Raw genomic sequence first — 26580 nt, forward strand, 5'->3', positions numbered from 1 at the left:
TGAATATTTAGTAACAATAAATCTAGATTTATAAAGGTAAAATATTTTAATTTTAAATTAGTGAAAATAAATAATTTATGAAATAAATAAATCGGATATTAGTAGCGTGAATCTTTGATAACAATACGATAAAATACAATGAATGTCAAAGAAAGAATATTTTTTTTACCCACGTAGGTAAATTTTTAAAATTATAAAATCATGTAGGATTATCAAATTATATATCTATTTCCTATTTTACATCTATCAGTAAATTGCTTTTTTGATCAATTGGAATGCACCTCAAAGAATGAATTATTTTGTTTACCCATTAGGTAAATTTTTAAAATTATAAAGTCATGTAGGATTATCAAATTATATAGCTATTTACTATTTTATTTTTACCAGTCTATTGATTTTTTTTATCAATTGAATCGATTTTACTTTGTACCGAAATATTAAAATTTTAAATAAATCAGTCGATTGATTTTTTTAATCAAAGTTAATTTTAGGTTAAATCAGTTAATGAATCATACAACCTCAGATTAATATGAAACTAATTTCTATGTGTTCGGCTACCTCTTCTCATTGTATCCATACCCTCAAATGTCAATTTGACTCAATATATTAAGAGTAATAATTTTTTGAATACGGATATATTTGAAAAATTAAATTCGTGTTCAAAAAATCATTGCTCTTGATATATTGGATTAAATTGGTATATGGAGACATGAATATAATCAAAAGATGTAGATGAACACATAAGAACTAGTTTCATGTCAATCCGAGATCATTTGATCCATCAACCGATTTTGCTCAAAACTAATTAATGGACCAAATGATCTCATATTGATATGAAACCAGTTCCTATGTGTTCGTACACCTCTCCTGATTAAATTCATGACCTCAAATGTTAATTTACCCAATATATTGAGAGCAATGATTTTTTGAATACAGTTTAAAAAATCATTGCTCTCAATATATTTGGTCAAATTGATATTTGAGGGCATGAATATAATTAGGAGAAGTAGATAAACACAAAAAAAACTAGTTTTATTTCAATCTGATGTCATTTGATCCATCAGCCGATTTTGCTCAAAATCGACTGATGAACCAAATGACCTCGATTTGACATAAAACTAGTTCATATATGCTCGTTTATCTCTCGTGATTATATCCATACCCTCAAATATCAATTTGATCCAATATATTGAGAGCAATGATTTTTGAACACGAATTGAAATTTTTAAACTCGATATATTAAGTCAAATTGACGTTTGAGGGCATGGATATAATCAGGAGAGGTAGATGAATATATAGGAACTAGTTTCATGTCAATCAAGATCATTTAGTCCATCAATCGATTTTGGGCAAAATCGACTGATGGACGATTGATGAACCAAATGACCTCAGATTGATATAAAACTAGTTCTTTTGTGTTCATCTACTTCTCCTGATTATATATATGGCCTCAAATACCAATTTGACTCAATATATTGAGAGTAGTGATATTTTTTGAACAAGAATTAATTTTTTTTAACACATCTGTGTTAAAAAATCACGGCTCTTAATATATTAAGTTAAATTGACGTTTAAGGATGTGGATATAATCAGGAGAACTAGTTAAACACATAAGAACTAGTTTCATATATATCCGAGGTCATTTGATCTTCAATATATTTGGTTAAATTGATATTTGAGGGTAATTTAGTTGATCAACCGATTTTACTCAAAGTCGGCTAATGGACTAAATAACCTCGGATTAATATGAAACTAATTTCTATGTATTCAACCACCTCTCCTGATTATATTCATACCCTCAAATATCAATTTGACTCAATATATTGAGAGCAGTATTTTTAAACACGAATGTGTTTGAAAATTTTAATTTGTATCCAAAAAAATTATTACTTTAAATATATTGGGTCAAATTAGTATTTGAGGACATGAATATAATTAAGAGCGGTAGGCAAACATATAAAAACTAATTTCATGTCAATCCGAAGTCATTTGGTCCATTAACCGATTTTGCCCAAAATCGACTGATATATCAACTGATATCAGATTGACATAAAACTAACTCACATATGTTCGTCTACCTCTCATGATTATATCTATGTTCTCAAACGTCAATTTGACTAAATATATTTGAGAGCGATAATTTTTTTAATCCGAATATGTTTGAAAAATTTAATACGTGTTCAAAAGTCATTACTCTCAATATATTTAATCAAATTAATGTTTGAGGACATGAATATAATCAAGAGAACTAGCCAAACACATAGAATTTCATTTCATGTCAATCTAATATTGTTTGATTCAACAATCAATTTTGAATAAAATCGGTTGATAAACCAAATGACCTCAGATTGGTATGAAACTAATTCTTATATGTTCATCTAACTCTTTTGATTATATTCATGTCCTCAAATATCAATTTAAACAAATATATTGAGAGTAATGATTCTTTGAACATAAATTAAATTTTTAAAACATATTCGTGTTTAAAAATTCACTACTCTCAATATATTCAATCAAATTGACATTTAAGGGCATGCATATAATAAAAAAAACTGATCAAATATATCAAAATTAGTTTAATATCAATCCGAGATCATTTGATCCATCAACCAATTTTACCTAAAATCAACTTTGATAAAAAAAAATAAATTGACTAATTTATTGATAAAGATAAAAAATTGGTACATGATTTAATAATTTTAAAATTATCCTACATCATTAATTTTAAAAACTTAAGTGGTTTAGTGAAAAGTAAGAATCTAAAAATAATTAATACTATATCCAGAACATAATCATTATTAACTTCACAAATGATGATAATTAACAAACAACATTTCTGTTCAAAACTTGGAAATGGAAGACCTGTTAGGTTCCTATGATGGCACATGAACAAGCAATCTGTTGAAAAATAAAATAAAAGGTAAACAGGAAAGCTAAAACCTTACTACCTATTGCTGATGTACAATGTAGATTTACCACCTTCACAGTAAAAATGAAATTTGGGAGCATGATCGAACCATTGGCTTGGCTCGACACAATGAGAATATTGCTTCAGTCAAATTTTGATGGGTTCATACTTTTCACCTATGACGCCACCTTTCTGCTTCTGGAACTCAACGTAACGCAGTGTGCTAGCGAAGAATGAATCGGCTGAGGGATCCGATGCGAAAGTATCGCTTTGCATCTCGGTCTTGATGAGTTCGATCAGACCCTGAAGTATAGAACTTGTAATTTGAGGATTTCCTTTCTCAAAGAAGTAAAGGTACCTGCATAGAATGATGTTGCGTGTTTCATAATGAGAAAGATGCATTCAATTTTCCCATAAATGTTAAACTTGGTTTGTTCATCATACTTGTTTAATATTTCGATGAACAATACCACTGGACCACCGCTACCCCTTGACACATTTGCCATTTGTTGGGCGGCATTTGCGATTCTCAAGGCTCGCTTTAAGCAAAGGAGAACCCTGAAACAGAAAGGCGCAAAAGGATCAAATCATCATTCAATTATGCCAATTCCTTTAAATAAAATATGAAGAACTGGAAAAAATTGCTAAGAAACAGCCATCATCACTAACCGATCAGTGCTTAAGTCAGACCCTAGATTTCATAATATTATCTACGAGCATCTTATGTTTTGTGGAAGTTCTTTCCTCTAGTGTTAATTCTATGGTCTAAAACCTTAACCACCAATTCAAGAAAATATAGTAGTTTCTTCAATTGAAATGAAAATTATGAGTAGAAGAGGAACTCATATCTTCTGAAGTTCCTACTTATAATATTAGCATTTTCTCATAAAAAGATATCAAAGACCAACAAAATCCCATCAGCTCTGACCACTTAAGAAGTCAGTTTCTAATGGAACTCTAAAAATCACCAAATTGAAGAGAGATGGAAAAAAAAATTGACCTACGCTCCAAAAATGGAGCATTTTCCTCACAAACCAATAATGCATCAATAATAATAATAGTGGTTCGGTTCATAGATATTTTATTTCCTATAAATTTCCATGGAATAAGTAATCCTATGTTGGAATACTAATTCCAATGGAATTGTGATGACTATTCTAGAAATAGCAATCCCTCCTCTTTTTCATATCCCAAGTAATAGCTTCTATTCAACCCTTTAAAGGATACGTATTATGAACAACTAAATCAAGACAGTGGGGTCAACTTGCGCCCAGGATAGCGGGGGCCAGGCCAGTGGAGCGGGCAGAGCTAAGCAAGTTGTGCAGCCTACAATTTTCTACACCGTCAACCCTACTTGTCAGTTACTTATAATTTTCTAGAAAGCAAATACAGGAATTCAAATGAAGCATCTATTTTATTCCAAAAATCAATCAAAAAATAAATATTCATATTTAACTCCTTATCAATTCCATTCCTTAAGAAATAATTTTCCTATTTCTTACTCAATTCCTGTGAACAAAATGCACCATAAATCTACCTGAAAGAACCAAGAAAAACAGGAAACAGCCGCTAGAATGTTTCTAACTCAAGTTACTAATGCACAGGCTGACGTTATTCTCCCCTTAGGTATATGGTAGGGGGGCTTAAAACAAGGGATTAGAGTCTGTAAAGAAATGGCACTTGGCCCTAGAATTTGGGTGTGAATACATAACCACCATTTTTGGAGCAATAGAGCCAAAACCTAATAACTATGACAAGGAAAACAAATATTATTCACCTTTCTCCATCTTTAATTCCATCCTGATCGTCGACCCAGAATAAATGAGAACATGCATAAACTGCTCTGCATTGATCAGGCTTCTTCAAAAGTTTTGCTGAATACTGCAGAGAAGAAAAATGTTGAGCCAGAGTGCTTAGTCCATCACAAGTTAAAACAAAAGAAGGAAGGAACAACAACTCATGTGGGGATAAATAAAAGCATACCCCTGTGGCCTTGTGTGTAAGAGTATCTCGGTTCTCTACTCCAAATACATTCATCCGCTGAAGAGTTCCAATAATTAAGTGAATTGCAGTGACTTGGGCTTTTGAGTCCTGACAAAAATAATGATATCGAGTTCCATTAAATTGAAATATGAGGCATCAAGTATTTATTGAACTTTGCTAATTGAAGAATGGTACAGATTCATTCAACTTAAAGATCGAGCAATGACATGACTTCAATGTAGTTTACTTACTGCAACCTCTTCTTCATACAAAACAAATGCTTGAGTGAAGAATTCATAAGCAATGGGTTCCAGATCACAATCATTGGCAGCCTGAGTTAGTTAAACATTAATGAGGAATAACATCCAAGCACTAACGGAAACAATTTTAGCACTAAATAATCACATACCTCTGCACATTGTAGGTATAGCCTTAGAGCAAGCTCTGGTGAAGGAACAGATAACAAATCCTCAATAGTCTGAAATGGATTACAGAATTAAAAGACAATGGAGACCCAAGGAAATGGAATCAACAAGGAAAATCACTTTAAAAAATAGTATCTAATGATATTTATAGATCTCTATATTTGACATAATCAACTTTAACAATAATCTAATCATATACACGTTTAATACTCTTTCTGAATGAATGCTTACTTTAGATGTCTTTGTGATTCCTAGAGTTTATTTGTTTGCACTTGAGCCAGCTCCTTTAACATTCAGATAGAATTCCTTCTCTTTAAGTTGAAAGAAATAGTTCAAAATCACTTAGTAGAGTAAGAAGAGAACCAAAGTACTAGTTACCACCAACTTGGCCTTCCTGAAGAAAGATCCTATATTTATTTATTGTGGATTATAGTTGATGTCACCTAGCAATTAGGATGAGAATTTACTATCCTTCTATAGAACTTTCTTGATGCAGGATTAGATCAAACAAAACTCAATTGCAGCCTCTCATCTTTAGGTCAGTTCAACACTAGGATCTCCAAGAATTGATTTAAGCAAGTTCAGAAATTTCCACTTGCTTTTATTTTATTTGAAGAGAGGAGATGAAGATCTAGAAATAGAAAAAACAAATCCAAAAGAACAATGACCTTTTTCTTTTGTTTAAAGATTCCTTAAATATGTTATTTCAGTAGAAAAGTTGTAAGCTTAGCGTGCAACTATGGTTCATGGATCATCTTTATGTTATTATTGATTTGTTTGATGTGAGACATCATAATGATGGGATTCAGTCAGCTTCCTTTTCCTGGCCAGAATGTGAGAGTTCTTTTTCAACTCAAACTCACCTGCATTTGTTAAAAAATGATTTGGCAAAGCTGGAAAGGATCAAATTTAAGTCGAACAAATTCACCTAGTCATATGAATCATCAGGTTAGTTGGTCATGGATCAAAAAATTATTAATAACTGATGAATACACTTAGTTGAATTACCAACCGATCTATAAACAAGGTCAGATATGGTTGAAAATTCCATTTCAAAATCAGGGCGTTCAAGTCAAAGGCAAACCTAAAACCAAAACTAAGAAGCAAGTTCAAAAATAATTCAATACTTGAAACAGATTTGAGATCCCCAGAGAATCTTGGGTCAGCTAGGTAAAATTTTCCAGTAGACAGGTTCTAATCCCCTTCATGAAAATAGTTCATCTTAATATATTGAATACTTAAATTAATTCTTGAAGTCCGCAACAAAGAAAAGAAAAAAACCTGATGTAGAATTTGAAAAATTTTCTTTGGTGTTGCAGAGACTTCTTCTCCAACAGCCTCTCCATCTTGACCTTGTAACTGTCTAACCAACTGTAGAACAGACAGAAAAAAAAGAAAGTCTTAACAAACATTAATAATATCACTCGAAGTGCAACTTCTTTTCTTGAGATAAAATCCAACCTAATCAACAAAATCAAGTTCTAGGTGATAGAGTAATTACAAAGCAGTTAAATATGTACAGAATATAGGTTCGTTTGCTTTTCAACATAGAAAAGAATGAGTTTTTGGCAATAAGAATGAATTCCTGCAAGGTCGGTCAGTTTAAAATGGCAAAGACTGGTTCATGCACATCAAAGAAGAGACAAAGAAAGAAAGAATACAAGCTACCTCAAAAGGTGAGGCAACACTAGTCAAAGAGATTGAATAGTAACACTTTCATGAAGAAAAACCTCCCTCTCAACTCAAGACACTTGGTAGTTGGTACGAGTTACCAGATTCAGATTCTTGGTTGACCTTTCACAGTTTGAAACAAAGCAACCTAAAGCAATCATAAAATAGGCAGTTTAATATTTCCAATTTCCTGTAATACTTCTTTTACGCAATGGCACTGAGCCAATGTTACACTAACATGATAAAATAATTACCAAGGACCTATATCTAATGATGCAAGTATGACAATACCTTTCATGCATGGCACAGTTTGAAGTTAACATTCAACTTAAAGTTATCCAATATCCACTTAGGCAACATATGTTTCTTGCATGGTACCTTGTCACCTAGTTTGACATAGTTTATCAGTCATAGGTGCACAACAATCCTTGTTGACAACCTTCCTCATTGGGAAGAATCATACTTTTTAAGAGTAATACAAGTAGCATGCTAAGGAAGGCATCGAGGAAAATGCTAGATAACCCCTCCAACACTTCATAATGTCTATAATTTTCCACTGCTTCAAAAATGGATGCTTCTGTCATTCTGTCCAAGCTCCTAAATTTGCCTCTTGTTTGTTCATCTACCACATGAACACAGAACTGAGCCATAGATATTGAGGGAAAGGAATTCTAAAGATGAAGTTCCTTCATATGATTCGACAACTTAAGAAGCATAAGATGTTCGTGCTAATCAAGTTATGGTAGTCTTCTTGTATGACAGTCTTAGGACACTATAAATTTTGCAGGGATACCATGTCAAAAAAGTAATGAAACAGTCTTTATCGGAAGGCAATTATTATCCTATTTTATCTTATGGAACAATATATGTTGCCCATGCTTATGAAAACTCTATATTGACCTTACCGTCACCACCATTAAGCATAGAGAGTACTCAATGAGGTAATAGCCATATAGATCAAATCACAATGAAAAAAAATATATATATATTCTCGAACTATATAAGAAGCAATTATATTAGCTATATCTACAAAATTGGAAATTGTGTTTATTACAAGAAAAAAAAGGTTTCCTGCAACTAAACAATTTGCAATGGCATACAATATTTAATACAAACCTTAAGGGCAGAGAAAATCAGGGAAGGTACAGTAAAAGGTAGGCGTCTGGGACCACCGAGAATAATGTACTTCCTTACAGTATATATGATCTGAAAAAAACATTGTGCAGTTCAGTTGCAATTAGACCACTAGGTAAGACAATTTTATAGACAAAAAACAAGGCCTGAGCAAATTCATCAATATAATATTAACAATCTGTCCCAATATAGCATATAATCAGCACCAGTTCCACTATCCAAAATTTTTCATTACAAAGCCAAATTCTCCACGCATGCAACAAGTTCTAGCAGTAACTGGAAAGAATAGCAAATAAGATTCTAAGCAAATGGGTTCTCAAAATTTTCACCACGTATGAAGCTCTATGAAATTGCTAATATCATACAGTTTTTGCTGGAAAAGGGTAGTCAAAGGTTCAGGCGTCATTATATTATTCTTACAAGAAGTCAATGTTTGATGTGAGATATTCAATTAGATGAGTAGCACCAATCCACCTTATTGTTATACACTGAAATCTGAAAGCTTCAATAAATTCTACCAATTTTAAAAATTAAATTAAACATTCTTATTAACTGGCACAATAAATAACACTGAGCTTGACTTCATATAGCACGTATCTACGTTTTGGACAATTTGCATTTTTTTACTTCTATATCCTCTTTAGATTCGTTATTGCTCCTAGTACCTATGATTTCTCTATGAAGAACTAGAACACAATATGGTCTTTTAAAATAATTTTCCCATTTTACAGAAAAAAAGGATGAAACAGAGTCCTCAAAAAGAATGATGGAAGAAACAAAAACTTCCGTAGATCAAATAACCAAGTGATTGTCAATCAACAGAAAATATACTTGTCAAAATGCACCAACTTCACTAAATCTACCTTCAACATCTCCTCCGGGTCATCATTATGCAACATGTGAATAAGACGTGCAACAGAATTTTGCTCCTCCTTGAAATCCTCTTCGTCAATCTACATTCAAAGAAAGAGGTAGCAAAAAGAAATCATCTTGCTAGCAGTAAATATAATAGCTATATTGCAGGGAGGGACAGAAATTGTCTCAAGTAACCATGCTGTCTAACTGGATTTTTCAGTCAGCTAGATTTTTTTGAAAAAAAAAAAATACACTTATACAGAAACTTTATCTAACTGGAAAAGAGTAATCCAACTTAAATACCTCATCATCTTCAGTTCCCTCAACATCTTTCATAAGCCCTTTTATCAATTCAAATAAAGCCTCAACCTAGAAATACCAAAAGATTTTTCAGTTTAAACAAAACCATTCAAATTTAGAATTCAAACCTAAATAGAAGGCCTACTTTATCTGCAGTTGATATGCAGGTGGTGTTCTTCATGATGCTTTGTATGATAACAACAGCCATGACTTTTTTGGTCCCATTGTCTAAGTGATCCATGACTCGGGGATAGTTAGGAAGCTTCAATGCTGTAACAATGTCATTGTACTTTTCCAGTGGAGCACTCAAAAGTGCAACAATTTGTTTAGTTGCTTTGCTATCCTCAAGCTTAGCTTTTACTGGAAGTTTCTTGACACAAGCCCCCTGTAGAAATAGAAAATTGAAAATTTTGTTATCTATAATAAAGAGTGTATTACATTATTCAAAACAATGTGATCATATATCTTTTATTAAGTTCTATATGTCAAAACTTAAAGTAGCTAATTTTTGTTAGAAACTACTATATTTAGTACATTTGGATAGAATAAGTTTGATTTTACTTCAAAAATAAATGAATAAAAAAAGAAAGAAAACATGAATATCCTGCAAATCAACAATAAAGATTTATTTTGATAAAAAAATTGACATCAGATCTTATAGTTAGAATGAATAGATCATACCAATACTTGATCCACATAGTCAAGCCGATCAGGATGCACACGGAGAGTAAATGTGAGAAGGGATACATAGAGAGTAATTACTCCAACAATAGGCATGTCAACCTGTGCTTCTATTACCTATAAAATTGTAGTATTCAGAATATAGTATGCAGATAGATCACAACAAATTAGGTTCACATAATTTGACTTATCAAGTCAATGTGAGGACAAACCAACATAAAGTATACAAATAAGGCATAACAGAAACAGTGGAAACAAACTTACAAGGGTCTAGAAATGCCAAAATAGTATTTGAGAACATGATTTTCCCCCAATAAAGAGAATAAATCAAGAGTAAAATATTTTTTCTGATCAAAGAAAAAAAAATAAGATTGTCATTTATAATCACAAATTCATCTAAATGCTATATTTTATATAATGCATCAGTATAGGCAACAAAGTTGATTGAGCAATACAATCCACTGAGTATAAACCTGACATTCTACATTAATATACATGCTACTCATGGGCATGGCCTCCACTCATATCAAAGAAGGTAGAAAAAATGGCTCACAGTGCACCTTTTATTAACCATAAATTCAGGTACAAAGGAATCAATCATTTGAAAAACATTTGTGGTACCCTAAATAGGAATGACAAGTTGCCCTGCCCTGACCAAGATTCATCCCACTCCAATTAAGGTAGTCTTCCCCTATCTTGGTATGTAAATGATGCAAGGATGGGATCCCAAATAGCCTAAACATGTGGGGCAGGACAAGTATGGAATGATTTTTTTTTTTACCATGTCATACCCTGCATATATTTTAGTTTAGAAAAAACATAAGTATTTTATACAAATTTTGTTGCCCTGTATTAAAATTTAGGGAACCCTAGTACTAGATATCCATAGGAATCAATCAACTGCAACAATATACTAATTGTGAAGAATATACCTCAAGTTCCTTCATAAGTCATAACTTTAATGTTTTCACAATATTAAGATATTCATGCATAATTTTGGTATTTAGGTTGACAAAGATTGCAAGCTCAAAATTTGAATGATGAAAACTTGATATCTGACTCGTGAATATGATTTATTTAGGAACTTGAATGTTGAAATAAATATTCCTTTGGGCTATAATGATGGCTAGAGGAGAGTTGGGCAGAGAGGAGATTTAACTTCCCACTCTTACTATGTTTTTTTTGCACCCCCGGCTCCCCTACAACTGCTTGTTGTGCAAGGCAAATCGATAAGGGGCAAAAAGAAATGCACGGCCAAATTGATTAAACTGATATTTCATTATATTTAATATGAAGTGGATGGTGCAAACACAAAGAGGCTTGGGATACCCAACGAAATGATTTTTTACTTCCCTTAAACCATTACAAGGGTTTATCATTATTTTTAAAAAAATCAGTTTTCTTTAGTATCTTGCCCCTTGAGAAAAATGTTAATGTGATTTGTCCTCCTGAATTTATAATCCTGTGCAATCCACTGACCTCGGGCAAAGAGGGGTGGGGCATAAAATCCTTGTCTCATCCCTCCCCATCTAAATGATGGGGTAGGGCAGGGCAACCCAAAAAACAAGTTGGTTAATGCAAGTCCCGATGTCATTTCCAGCAATAAGAACAAACAAATTCTTTTTTAGTAGAAATCATTGAACTTTTTAGGAGACCATGCCTATGAATATATTACAAATGAAGTTAACAAAGCATGTTACAATCATATAAGAATTCCTGAAAGATTTAGTGAGATAAAATGAATTCCAGAAATTAGTGTAGGTCCACATCATACAAGATTTTTTTTTAACTCAGCATGTCTAATAAGAAGATAAATCCAGACAACATAAGAACTTACAAGTCACATGACATACAGAAATAGTTTAAAGATGTATATCATGAACTACCTTTCCAATTGCATTACTCAGTTTGCCAAAAGCTTCTACTTGCAAGAATTCTGGTAATACCTGCAGCATTTATGTACAAGACATAGTTATCTTTTTTTCCTAAGTCAGGAAGATCAACTCAAGAAACTCACTTCTGTGCTGGACGTAGCATAATTTGATAGCCTATCCATAAGTTGAGATAGAACAGTTTTGATGTCAACTGATGGCTGCATAAAAATAGGAAAGAATTTAGGCATCCAAAAATCCCAAACAATGAGTTATTAAGACAAATTTGACACCTAAAAAAATTACAGAAGACTTCTATGATCTTTCCAACGCCTATCCCTCTATGCTGATACTCACAAAAAAAAAAAGGAGACAGGAATCATCTTATCCAACATGTGGCATGCAAATTATTTAGGATAATAAAACCATGCTCAAAATTGGGTTGGAAGATACTAGAAAAGAGTATACTGGAGTCGCTATTGTTTTTAATTCTGACAGTACTGGGTACTAGAAATGAGGCTGATATTGTTCCCATGGTATGACTGGACATAATTCCTTATATCTAGCATCACAGAGTGATCTTGTCTACAGATATATTAACAGTAATTTCCCTTCACTTCTCCCCAAATACAATTAGGTTGATAACAGGAAAATAAATAAACCTGACAATTCAACTGGATTTGATTAGTGACTAGTTAAGTAAGTATCACGTTTAGCACAAGTTAATATAAATTCATAGAGCACAATAAGGGTGTACCTCACTACATCATCTCTTTCATATGTTTATTAAGAGATACAAATGGATAAGGAACAGGAAGTATGCAGAGTATGAGGTCAGCAAGACAAACTAGTCAGCAAGACATGATAAAGAATAAAATTTTCATACTAGCCTACATACTGCATAGGGCATTGGACCTTGAGATAAGGACCAAAGTTTAAGTCAAATTAATCTACACAAAAGTAAAAAGGGTGACACAAAGCACCATATCCTTCTACAATTACTCAATTAGTTCAACAACTTTTTACCTTGATAAATAGGAGTCAGAGACAGCTCAAGAATAGCAGACTAGAGTTGAGCCATGTAAAGATGAATAAACAACCATATTAAACTCTTGATTAAGAGGGGATTTGTTATCCTACGTGAATTCAGGATGTATGCCAGTTGTGACATGCCAAAGTTATATAACATCAACCAAATAACACAAGAAAAATACTAATATAAGTATATAATTCTTAGAATAAACTACTTCAGCTACCTGAAGCTGGGGAAATGCACTCAACAATGTTTCAAGTGTCTGCAAGTGATATTCATCTGGAAAGACTTGAATTACACAATCCATCAGATAATGTTGAGCTAGATCATCCTTACAATTGACAACCTGTTAGCCAATACCCTTCAAAAAATGTAAGGTTCTAAGATGTAAACCTTATAGAAGTACCAATTGTCGATGAGTAATAATTACTGACTTGCTCCAGTATTCTAGGAAGAACAGTTTCTTTATACACATCAAGATCAACACCCTCAATCTGGCTGAGAACATGAAGATTTTTGCCGACCTAAAATAAATAGAAAAAGAAAACATGAAGACATCAAACTATCTTGATTGAGAATAAACTAATTCCAGGGTGCTGATATTACAAGATCACGGAGTTGACTCCTTTCCTTTTCTCGTTTATCCTTTTCCCTGGTCGGCCCCTGCAGGCCAGAAAGTCCAATGTCTAGTCTCAGAGAGTGATCACTTAACAGTTTAATAATCACTACAGTAGCAGCATGACTTACTAATGTCATGGTATACAACATGTCAAATTATGACATGCATGTGTTCAGGTGTCATACATATACATAAACAACAGCATGTCATATATGACATCTTTTTTGACCAACCTGGTGTTGCATTCGAACCCAGAGTTTGTTCATTTCGGTGAAGTTCTGAAGCACAAATTCAATAGCATCATTAACTGTCTCAGCATCCCTAAATAATAGAAATACATGATAAACAAAATTGAGTGATGGTGGAAAAAACAGCTAAGAAGCAATTAAGAAAGCCACTATTTTTCTTTCTATAAGTGGAATATCTACATTATACAAGAGATATACAGAAGTTTGGTGTGAAAAAAATGAAGTTTTATGTTTAAAATGTTCATTAGATCTAGTGGTGCTTTCCAAGTTAATAATTAGTTATCACAGATTTAAAGAAGTCAAACTCTAATGAATTATTCTCAATATCAGACGCAAACAAAACATATTCCACTAGCAATGAGAATTATAGATACATTTGAAGGCGCTGAAATTCCGTTCTATTTCAATTTCCTTATACAAAAATTATATAAGTACAGAACTTTTCCTAGCAACCCGCATGTTCGATCAGACATGTGTTTGATCAATGAAGCAAGTTCTTAACGGATCAAAGCACACCTTGATCGAAGTACAAGATCGCTGGCCTCTTGTGTTGGTATTCAAAATCGATACAAAGAAAACTAAACTAATTACGCAACGGAATTAAAGAACTAGTTGTACCTTTCCTTTGTAGCTAAAGACCTCTTGATCTTCTGCTGTATTCCTCTCCTCTTGTTGGACGTCGTGTGGGCGATGATCTACCAAGACAACAAACACCCTTCCCCTCTTTGGATCCAAACCGCCGGCCACCAAGTGAAGCTTTAGGATGGGTGCCTTCTCTTCTTCTTTCTCTTCTCCAATCCGCCGGCCGCCAAGAGATCCTAGCAAGGAGGGGCGCCGGCCCTAGCAAGGTGGAGGAGGAGCCGACCCTAGGCAAGGTGGAGGAGGCGCCGGCCCTAGGCAAGGTGGAGGTGCCGCCGGCCCTAGCAAGGGAGGAGGCGACGACCACAAGGAGGAGAAGAGAATTGTGAAAAATTAGGTTTTAGGGGGCACCACCTACTCCTTTTTATAGCCATTGCTGTCAGCCCTAGGAAGGTAGAGAAAAACCAAACCAAACCCAAGTTGTGGATGGGTGGATGCGAGACTTTATATAGAGGCTATAACAGGGACCTAGAGGAGGAATTGGTTTAGGCCTCCTGATGGACTTGGGCTTCCAGTGTTCGGCACGAACACTCAACTCAAGTCCATTAATAATAACCCATACCACTAAAGGGTTATTATTGAACTACCACACCAATCCCATATTACAATATCGGCTCCTTCTTATCATGAGTGCGTTAATCTCCCTGTGTTTAAGATATCACATGTCCGTTAATTAAATGAGTTACTTACTCAATTAATTAACATCTTATTCCAAGAGTAGTACCACTCAACTTTATTATCATGCCGGACTAAGTCCACCTGCAGGATTTACATGATAATCCTTATGAGCTCCTCACGGGGACATCATCAACCTAAATAATTAGGACACAGATTCCTTCTATAATCAACAACACATCATATAAACAGTACTATTTCCCAACTCATCGGATCTATTGATTTAACGAATAAATCTCACCCATTGATAAGTTAAAGAAATAAATACTAAGTATACGTGCTTATTATTATATTGGGATTAAGAGGACGCACATCCATAATAACAGAGGTTCTGTTCTTTTATGTAGTCAGTATAAATCGAACAACCACAAACGATCTTACTCAATACACACATAGTGTACTAGTGTAATTTTATAGTCAAGACAGACTAATACCAAATTACACTACAACCGTTCCAATGGTTTGTCCCAATCCATCTTGGTTGTGAGCTACTATTTATAATTTATAAGGAACTGATAACATGATCTTCTGTGTGGCACCACCCACCATGTTATCTATAATATAAATTAAATGAACAACTGCATTGACATATATATAAATATAAAATGCAAACATTTGACCAAAATGATTCTCATTTCAAAATATTTCAAAACAGATGTTCATACAAAAACTAGGCTTATAGTATACATCCCAACAATACTCAGAAACTAGTTAGTACTAGATTCTGTTGGTGCGGTTCGTACTAACGGTCTAACTCGGGTTTTGATGAATAAAAAGTAAGTTAAGTTAGGTTATGTCGTGATCTAACCACTTGATTGAGTGTGCAGGAAATCCAGCTAGGTTGATGGGCCGACCGGATAGCTGGTACGAAATCCAGCTACGTCTACAGGCCGACCGGATAGCTAGCACAAAGTCCAGACAGGTCGACGGGCTGACCGGATGTCTGGCAAACTGGTAAGTTAAGGTAAGTGAGGAGAGTGACCAAATGAGGACGCGTCCAGATTGAACGGACAGTAGGTGTCGGTCTAATTTAGGTCCATTTGGGATCCCTAAGCTGACACCTCGACTAATTCCTGGTCCTGGAAGGACAGAAACTAATGGCTACTCTGTATTATTATTAAATTGTCCTAATACATATTTTGCAGGGTATTTTGAACTAACATTGTTTTGCAGAGCTAAGAGAAGAAAATTACCTTCGGATGAACAGTGTTCGAAGATGCCTTCAAGCTTGATGGAAGGCGCCTTCGTACTGTTCATAGAAACGCCTTCCATGGTTATGGAAGGCACCTTCCGCGGGATAAAGTTGGACGAAGTCATGGATAAGCACCGGGCTATTCGGGATCGAACTTATCTCATTGGAGGCACCTTCCATGGCTATGGAAGACACCTTCCATGCCCTTTATAAGACTATCTCGAGAAGGCATTCCACAACAACACATATACGAACTACTACGCGTCCATTTAAGGCTCCAACTGCTCCGGGTTCCTGCTACAACTCTGCTACGAAGTTGTTGTGTCCGACAACTGTTCCGAGGATTTCCGATCGTGACCAGCAGACCGACTCCAACACACGAGCGCCTTCATATAAATTCCTAAAGTGTCAGTAACGAGATTTCTATTTGTACTTAAATTCTGCAAACGGAAAGTATAGTCTGTTACACTGTCGAAGACTTAACCAAGTAAAACCGCCCTACATTCGGTGATCGATTTTTCATTTTAAGTTTTCCCGCCGTACTTTACTGATTTCAAAAACACGAAGCGTTTGAAAATCACGATTCAACCCTCTCTCTGTCGAATCGATCCAATGTGGTATCGAGCTGTTATGCATTCGTGCAACCACCAATGCCGGGAATCGCTTTTAGATTTTTTTTTTCGCATTCCATACGAATCGCTTTAAATATATCTCAAACACGTTAATCCAAGACCAAGTCTTGGTATCCCATTTTAGTTTTCTTCTCACTATCAAACGGCACAACTCAAGGGTACAACATCGTCCGTCCCTCCTCCCCATTCAATGGCGACTTCCGACGGAAGAAGAGATGGAAGTGTAGGATCGAAAAGAATTTAGATATCTCACAAATGATAATCCACATTATCTCAGCCTTCTGGTTCTGCTCTCGTTTGGTTCGGCCACCCAAAAGCGGAGATATCTTTTCTCTAATAAACTTGATCTTTCCATGCTTGACGATTGGGGTTCATCTCAGACCCCAATACCTCAAACCTCAAAGGACCACCAAGCTTCACGTCCGATCTCGACCCACCAAGCCCTGACCCAACCCACTAGGACTTCCTCGCTTTAGCCCAAGTAACAGACTTCCTACCTAGTGTCTAGTCCTCTTAATCCAAATATGAGTCCCCACTCTTTGTTGCTCGATATCGTGTGACCACGATCCAGTGCCAACTACTGTATTGTCAACGTTAAACCTTCTGGCAATCCGGGCTCTGATACCAATTGTAGGATCAAAAAGAATTTAGATATCTCCACAATGGTATGATATTGTCCACTTTGGGCCTAAGCTCTCATGGCTTTGCTCTTGGGCTCTACCCAAAAAGCCTCATGCCATGGAGATATCTTTTCTCTTATAAACTCATGATCTTTCCCATGTGTTTTCAATATGGGACTATGTTTGCAACCTTGCAACCCCAATAATCCCCCTCCTCAAACAAAGGACCACAGGCTTCCCAAGTCCGATCCTCGACCCACCAAGTCTTCCTGCCCCTTGGTCCACCCGACCTACTAGGACTTCCTGCCTGGTGTCTAGTCCTCTTGATCCGAACATAGAAGCCCCCACTTTCTTTGTTCGAGGTCAATATTATACCCACATGGCTCAATCAGACCATAACTCTTATGCACAGTCGGCGGTTAAACCTTCTGGTAGTCCGAGCTCTGATACCATTTGTTGGGGACCGTTGGTGGCCGACTGTCGAAGGGGTTGAATGACCTCAAATATAAAAGAAAATAAAAAGCTGAAATTAACTTTAGATAAATCTTGTCTGTCGGAAGATCTTAAAAGATTAGAAGCAGAAAATGATAAATTAAAATTAGAAAATGATTTGAAAATGCAAGTAGATATTTTGAAAAATCATACATGTTCAAATAATCAACATATTAAAAAAATTTATGAATTAAATTGGTACCTTAGATACCATAAGGGTCAAATTAGAAATATTTCAAAGAAATATGTCCCTAAGAAATATTTAACTAATCCAATTGGCTGGAACTTATATTGGATTCCTAAGTCCTGTCTTACTTGAACCTTAATTTAGACTTTGCGCTTTCAGCGAGAAAATTAAATATTTAATTTCCTTATGCATCGTTGTCTAGAAGTGGTTGATGATCCAATAACCAAGAAGGCCTAGTGCCTCGCCACAGCTTAGAAGCCAAATATTGAAATAAAATGTTTAATTGACTAACTGATAAAGCATTAAATTGAAATTAATAATGCTTTAAAAAGTCTTTTCAAACATTTTTTATAGAAATTACTCAAATATTTTTTTTGCAAAGTTTTCTAAACTTAGAAATTTCTTTTGCAAAGTTTTTAACTTAGAAATTTTCTTTTTGCTTGAATTTTATTTAGATTTTTTTTTAAAATTTCTAAAATTATTGCAAATTCTTTTTGGTGATATAAAAAATAATCTCCATTTTTTATGTGATCAAAGGGGGAGATGGAAAATGTTAAGTCTAGGGGGAGGTAGATCAAATCTTTGCACTTTTATTTAAAATTTATTACTTTTGATTTATGTCGGTTTACCCTATCTTAACTTAGGTTGCTCACATTAAAAAATAAGAGATTGTTGGAACCCCAGGTTGTTTTGATGTGACCAAACAAGTTAAGTTAGGTCCTGTGGTAACTTTACCCTGCGTCTAAGTGTATAGGAACTTAAGAGTACAGGAAGTCGAGCGGAAAACGCAGCTAACGAGAAGGACGGCACGAGAAAGAGCCGACGGTTTCGGTGCGTCTGAGGGACGAGGTGCTGCAGAAGAGTACATCGACGGACGAGAAGGAAGCGTGCGATGTTTCCGAGGGACGAGAAACCGGAGCGGAAGATTACTCAGGGAGCAAGAGATGCAGCCAGCGAGAAGGTCGGCACGGGAAAGAGCCGACGGGCTCGGTGCGTCCGAGGGACAAAGAGATGCGGATGAGTACGCTGGCGAACGAGAGGGAAGCACGCGACGATTCCAAGGGACGAGAAACCGGAACAAAAGCCTGCTCGAAAAGACCGATATTGGGTTCGGGTGAGCCTTATTTCGGTTGGCCGAAATCACCCTAGCGAGCAGAGCGGAAGATCTGGACCGAGGCGAGCAGAACCGGAGCAGAGAGCCCGGACCGCAAAAAGTCAACAAAGTTGACTTTAAGGGTTCGAGCGCCCGGAATGCAACTTTTGACCATATCACGTTTGACCGTGATCCGCTACGAAGGGGATAAAGTTTTATCCCCTTCCAGGCGCCTAGAACTCTCCAGGCGCCTCGACCAAAGCTATAAATATAGTCTTGATCTAAGAAGCTAGATAGAACAAGCAATTTTGATATTCAACACTTGTGCGCTTCTATTGTTTAGTTTAACTTCCTTCTTTCTATGCTTACATTGTTGTAGAAGAGGCTTCTCCGCCTGAAGGAGAATTTAGTGCGACCATCTTCCTTGGATTAACAACCTCCCCGATTATAACCAAGTAAAATCCGGTGCCTCGTCTTTTTAGTTTCAGTCTTTAATTATTTACGCAAGTGTTATTTTAAAAGTCCGAGAAGGGTATTTTCTTTTATATTTGTACAGGGTCATTCAACCCCTCTGATAGCCGGCCACCAACGGTCCCCAACAGGAAGTATATTTGAAGACCGACTTTCACCAGTGGTTCAGCATCACCAGAGGTTACAAGGCTCCAATCGATAATGTCGAAATCCCAAGGGACCCAGAACATTGGAATCCGGAAATGAAGAAAAAAGACGTACATCGACTTCAAAGCTCTCAACACAATTCAGTGCAGGCTAACAAAAGAAGAGCTGAACCGCGTCGGCCCGCATGAAAATGCAAAGAAACTTCGGGACAAGCTAATAGAACTGCATGAGGGAACCAGCAATGCCAAGGTAACAAAGAGAGATTTATTTTTAAATAAATTATTTAATGTCAAAATGCAGGAAGGTGAGACTGGCAGTCAGCTGCACGCGAGTATAAAGGACATCCTCAACGGACTCCACACAATCGGCCACCAATTAGAGAACCGGAACCTGATAAGGTATACCTTAAACGCATTTCCTCGAAATGCACTTTGGGCTTCCATCGTGGATGCCTATAAGATTTCGAGAAACTTATCAAAGTTAAAACTAGATGAATTATTCTGTGAACTAGAATTGCACGAACAGACTGACGCCAAATCCGAGAAAGGTCTTGCTTTTATTGCAGGATCATCAAAAGACAAGTCCAAATCCAAGCCGAAACCTGAAGACGAGTCTGACCCAGACTCAGATGATGAAGAACACCTGGTGAACTTGGTAAGAAAAATATTCACTAGGAGAAAGAAGAACTTCACCAGTAAGGACTTGCAGAAGATCAACTCCACCGCCAACTCTAACAATAAAAACATGACCTGCTTCGGATGCAACAAGAAGGAGCATTACAAAACTGACTGGCCGAATCTGAAAAAGAAGAAGGCCCTCAAAACGACGTGAGACGAATCATCCGAGATGAATCAGACGGCAGAGAACCGAAGCACTCCAACTACCTCGCACTAATGGCGCACGGATCTAAATCGAAAAGTGAATCGGAAGATGGGTCCAAACCCGAATCGAGCCACGAGTCCGCACTCGTTTCCGAAGATTCCGATGATGTATATTTTAATTTAAATAAAAAATTCTTTAAAATCATTGCATGCTTGAATAAGAAATTAACTACTTATAAAAATCAAATAAACGAACTAACAAAAGAAAATAATAAACTTAATGAACAATTAGAATTCAACTAAACAACTGAACCAATTCAAACTGAAATCTCAACTCAAGATGCAAAACTTAAGGATAATTTCAGATTGAAAAATGAAATAGTTAAACTAAAGGAATTACTTGAAAAATTCACAACTAGATCCAAGTACCTCGACATGATACTTGATCACAAAGAGTTGTGTACGAACTCAGATATAAGCCCAGCTCAACCAAAAAATCTTTTATATTATTAGTTAACCAAAATAAAAATCAAAGTAAAACTTGGGTTCTGAAAGCATGTCTAACCACGCAAGTAGGACTCAATCAATATTATATACCTAAAGATAAAAATTTATTATATAAATCAAAATAAATCAAAAGACTCTCCTTAAACTCTAAAGTTCAATCTTCAAAAATGAATACAAAACAAAAGAAAAACCCTAAATTATTTAAACCTAACTTAAATAAATATAATATAAACAAAAACTATAATCAAGTATACTATAACTATAAAAGTAATCGATATAAACCCAAAACTTAAACTCAAAATGTTCAATAATTCAAGGGAGACTCCAAATTAGTTGGCACCACCAAAATAATAACTTACCCAGCAGGGTAATTAGGAATAATCTAAATAGGGACAACAGTTTAACTTGAGTACTTGACAAAAGTACTAGTGAAGTTTTGGATAATAGTAGGTTAGGGAAACTATGTCTATGCATGTCTAGGAAGATATGATTTCGATCTGGTGCATTTGGCTTAATGGAACTAACTGAAGCTACCCCTTACGAATCCTAATTAGTTAAACCAAGATTTTGTATTAAGTTAAGTGGATAGGACTATTTGAAAAACTTCGAAGGCATGGTTACTCTAATGATGTCTAAATGACTCACTATAGCCCAGAAGTTTATCCAAAGAATGCATATTTGTTGAGCCCAAAACTAAACTTAAATTTAACGCAAAGTTAAACCCAACCCTAAAACTGAACTTAATTCATCTCACAAAATCATAGGGTTCCCTGATTGAAAATATAGATCGGGTGAGATGACTAAGAAACTAAAAATTTAAAATTTAAAATTAAATTTAAAATTAAAACTAAAAATTTTAAACTTAAAATTAAAACCAAAAAAATTTAAACTTAAAATTAAAACTAAAAATTTAAACTTAAAATTAAAACTAAAAATTTAAAATTTAAAATTAAAACTAAAAATTTAAAATTTAAAATTTAAAATTAAACTTAAAATTAAAATTAAACTTAAAATTTAAAATTTAAAATTAAAATCTAAAAATTAAAATTTAAAAATTAAAACTAAAAATTTAAAATTAAACTTAAAATTAAAACTAAAAATTTAAAATTAAAATTAAACTTAAAATCACTATGTTTGGACAGTGGTTACTCCAAACACATGACGGGGATCACACCAAGTTCACTCAGTTAACATACAAAAGCTTAGGAACAATTGCCTTTGGAAACAACAGCAAACTCAAAGTAAATATTGAACTTAAAACTGATTTTATTGTTAAGAAAATATTACTTGTTGAAAATCTCAAATACAACCTTCTTAGCATTAGTCAATTGTGTGATTCTGGATATAAGGTTAGGTTATTATCCTCTGAATGCCTAATTAAGCACTTAGATAACCTTTCTATAAGTCTAAAAGGATTTAGAAAAGACTATCTATGCAATTAACCTAACCACTTCCTCACTCAAGTGTTACTTAACACAAAAGGAAGAAACTTGGTTATGACATAGAAGAATGTCACACACAAACTTTAGAAATCTAAGTAAATTAAATGGATTAGTTAGAGGCTTACCAAAATTACCTAATTTGGACTCAACAATTTGTAATGTCTATCAATAAGGAAAACGAGCAAAGTCTACTCACAAATCAACTAATCAACTTCAAACAAATTCAATACTAGAACTATTGCACTTAGACCTATTTGACTCCTATGGGATCAAATCAATAAATGGAAGTCTATATGGTCTAGTAATAATAGATTATTACTCTAGATTTACCTAGATAAAATTCTTAAAAAATAAGGATGAAACATTTGAAATTTTTAGTAATTTTACAAACAAATTAAAAATGAAAAAGACTAAAAAATTAAAAAAATCAGAAGTGACAATGGAGGAAAATTTAGAAATCACAACTTTAATCAATTCTGTCTTGAAAATGATTATCATCACGAATATTCATGCTCTAAAACACCCCAACAAAATGAAATAGTAGAAAAAAAGAACAGAACTCTACTTGAAGCCTCGATGACAATGCTAAATGAATATAACCTGTCAAAATACTTTTGGGCAGAAGCTATTAACACAACATGCTATGTACAAAACAAGACCACTATAAACAAAACTCATAATAAGACATCATTTGAACTCTATTATAATAAACAACCTAATATTAAATACTTTAAAGTATTTGGATGCCCAGTCTATATATTAAATACAAGAGAATACTTAGGAAAATTTATCTCAAATATAGAAAATAGAATCTTTGTAGGCTACTCACTAAACAGTAGAGGTTACAGAGTATATAACAAAGTTACACTAAGAATTGAAGAAATCTCAAATGTAAAATTTGAAGAATCTAACCAAAACCTAGAACAAACCCAGAATCAAACAATTGAATTTGTTTGAGGTACCACTAGTCAAGGGGGAGCAAATGAAAACCAAAGTCACGAAGAAGAAAATCAACCTCAACTGAATGAACCTACTAGAACCATAAGAGTAAACCCAAATCATCCAATTGACCAAATAATTGATAACCCAAACCTAAGAGTTCAGACTATGTCATCCTTTAGAAATTTAGGTCAAATATCCTTGATCTCAAAAATTGAACCCAAAACGATAGAAGAATCCTTACTTGACCCAAACTAGATCATAGTCATGCAGGAAGAACTAGCCCAAATTGAAAAAAATGAAGTCTGGGACTTAGTACCACCACCTAACAATAAAAAGGTAATAGAAACAAAATGGATTTTCAGAAATAAACTAAGTGAAAACGGGAAAATTCTTAGAAATAAGGCTAGACTAGTGGCTAAAGGGTTTAGTCAAGTCGAGGAATTTAACTATGATGAAACCTATGCCCCAGTAGCTAGACTTGAATCTATTAGAATGCTACTTAGCTATGCAACCCATAAAGGTTTTAAACTTTATCAAATGGATGTTAAATCCGTCTTTTTAAATGGGCTAATAAAAGAAAAAGTATATGTAGGTCAACCACCTAGATTTGAGAATCTAGATCATCCTACCTATGTCTTTAAGCTTAAAAAGGCCTTGTAGGATCTTAAACAAGCACCTAGAGTCTGGTATGAACGGTTAATCCCCTACCTTATTATATGATAGTTAAGGATTTAGGAGGTCAGCATGTCCATTAAGGGATCTGATTTGGCGCAAAGGTAAAGTTGTTGTCATATGACCAAAAGGTCATGGGTTCGAATCTTGGAAACAGCCTCTTGAAAAAAGCATGGTAAGGCTGCGTACAATAGATCCTTCCCCGGAACCTCGCATGGCGGGGGCTTTGTACACCGGGCTGCCCTAGTAGGGATCTGCCATTTGGCGAGCCCTACTCCCATATTACATTAGATACTATCTATATATATTTTTTGGGGAGGAGAGACTACCTACAATAACTGACTTTAGGTCACTCTCTCTCAGGGTCCAGGACTATATTCTATATCGAGTCCGGACCACATGCATTTTGACGATCACATCTCGCGACGTTGCGATGATGTTACCTTCCCACTCCTTTTTGTATGCCCTCTGTCAGCATCTAGATATTGACATTGCATTACATTTATTTCATAATGTCATACATGTATCCAGTCTCGTCACTAAACGTCAGGTTCATATACCCTATTGTCACATTTTAACATACATATTTTCGACCATAGGAGTAAATATAACCCAGGGTACGTCCAGCTCCCTTAGCGCATATGACAAGTTTGGTCAGCGTCACCTAGCCCTAGTGCATATAGACATCACTGCTTAAGGGGTTCTAGCCTGGAGAGGTGGGTCGTAGCTAACCATACCGGTCGAGGTCAAGGATGACTTTCCTATTCCAGCTAAGGGAGAGGAGTGGCCAAAGTTCACGGCTGAGGAGATATTTGGGTATGCTCCAACTTCGAACTAGCCTTCGACCTCGACTCAGCCCTCGACTTCTCTATCCGTCAAGAATCGACTCGCTCGACTTGAGGAGTCCTCCACGCAGCTTCGGCAGTCTGTCTCGGATGGATTCAGCACACTCCGGGAGAAGATGACCACTGGATATACCTCCCTCCGAGACGAGAGAATGCATACATCCGGCGAAGTGTGAGGCTCCTTATATAGAGCTGGGAAGGGGCTCACGCACACATGCCAAGGCGAATACGTGTCCTCAACCCATACCTCCGTATGGACTTGTCAGAAAAGCTTACCTGACACCATACTGCTACAGTCCGAGCACATCTTTGATGGGACAGCGGAACCCTCTGTCATAAGGTTCTGCGTATGGCCTACTCGTCGAACATACCCGCTGTCAGAAGATGTTCCCTTGTCCTTTTCTCCTTTTACTCCATGTCGAGCGTCCGGCCGGTCGGCCGCTCCCTCGCGTCCGGCCGGTCGTATGCGCTGGTCCGCTAGGGAGATTCCCGGTCGTGTGCTTTATGGACTGTCCGCAGTCTTGCTACTTTATGTCTTCGGCCGAGCGGACTACCCGCTCGGCCACACGACTTCGTTCAACATGAGCGTCGGAACCCCGACTTCCCGCAAGGGTACCTTTGATGTCATTTAGACCCTGGTCGGCCGTCCGATCGGTCGGTCCACCCTTTTCCGGTCGGCCGGTCGGTCCAACTTTTGTCCAAAGTCGGCCGGTCGGCCCACCCTTCTCCGATCCTTTTTACCTTTTGACTTACGCTTGGCGTTGACTCCGAGGGTCCCCTGTTCTTACCGCCGGATCACTTGCCTCCCCTTCAAGTCTAGTCAAAGAAGGCGATTAGTCCGACTGACTCGACGATTGTTTCGCTGAGCGGCTCTTCCAAGAAACCATCCTCCGCTTGGCAGATATGGCGGTAACTACGGCCTCAATCAACGCCACTATCCCCCGGATCTCCTCGGAAGCTGCACCAATCTCCATCATTAACGCCAAGCACGCGCTCTGCGCCTCGATAAGGCGCATATTAAATGCTCTCCCGTGGCGGAATGCCACGTGGCCTTGCTGCCGTCAACGTACGACGGCGGCGCTGCGGGTGATGAGATCGAGGCTGTTCGAAATGAACGGCACGATGAGTACTCCGATTCTCGCGACCTGGATCCAACTGTAGAGGTCGCTCGGGCTCCGCCCTATAAAACCTTTGCTTCCTCCCCTCTTCGCCGCATTTGCATCTGCGCGAGTTCAACAGCTGCCTTTGGTGTTTCGGTGCTCCGGCGATCCTGTTGCTGCTTCTTCCGGCAATTCCTTGTTCTTCTTCCATCTCTATTCTTCTCTGTAAGGCCCTTTTTCTTTTCTATTTCTGGTTTTCTTTGCATTCCTTTCCCAAGTTTTCGTCCTCGGCTACTATTTCGTTGCCATCTTCTTGCTTTTATCCTCTGCCTTTTCGTCTTTTTTGGTTTCGTCCGCTCGGACAATGGCCCAATC

The 26580-nt window shown here is 36.0% G+C and overlaps 1 protein-coding gene across 2 annotated transcripts in view; it reads right to left on the minus strand.

Annotated features, from left to right (window-relative positions):
• Nucleotides 1–2780: 2780 nt before the first annotated feature.
• The window catches only part of LOC121969153 (vacuolar protein sorting-associated protein 35B-like), a 38888-nt gene continuing 15088 nt past the window's right edge, over nt 2781–26580 (minus strand). Inside the window, exons 1-19 of one of the 2 annotated variants that reach the window (XM_042519104.1) lie at nt 14347–14402; nt 13714–13801; nt 13468–13524; nt 13296–13385; nt 13085–13207; nt 11975–12049; nt 11844–11903; nt 9958–10074; nt 9422–9661; nt 9280–9345; nt 8985–9074; nt 8104–8193; nt 6598–6687; nt 5301–5369; nt 5143–5223; nt 4892–4999; nt 4686–4789; nt 3353–3466; nt 2781–3266 (exon numbers count right to left, since the gene is read on the minus strand). In XM_042519104.1, coding sequence (XP_042375038.1) covers nt 3056–3266; nt 3353–3466; nt 4686–4789; nt 4892–4999; nt 5143–5223; nt 5301–5369; nt 6598–6687; nt 8104–8193; nt 8985–9074; nt 9280–9345; nt 9422–9661; nt 9958–10074; nt 11844–11903; nt 11975–12049; nt 13085–13207; nt 13296–13385; nt 13468–13524; nt 13714–13746 — 1818 coding nt within the window. In that variant the 5' untranslated portion in view covers nt 13747–13801; nt 14347–14402 and the 3' untranslated portion in view covers nt 2781–3055. Of the gene's footprint in view, nt 3267–3352; nt 3467–4685; nt 4790–4891; nt 5000–5142; nt 5224–5300; nt 5370–6597; nt 6688–8103; nt 8194–8984; nt 9075–9279; nt 9346–9421; nt 9662–9957; nt 10075–11843; nt 11904–11974; nt 12050–13084; nt 13208–13295; nt 13386–13467; nt 13525–13713; nt 13802–14346; nt 14403–26580 lie in introns of those variants that run through there. The other variant, XM_042519095.1, reaches the window with a different exon arrangement.

This window comes from Zingiber officinale, chromosome 1B, assembly GCF_018446385.1.
Source record: "Zingiber officinale cultivar Zhangliang chromosome 1B, Zo_v1.1, whole genome shotgun sequence".
Lineage (NCBI taxonomy): Eukaryota > Viridiplantae > Streptophyta > Magnoliopsida > Zingiberales > Zingiberaceae > Zingiber > Zingiber officinale.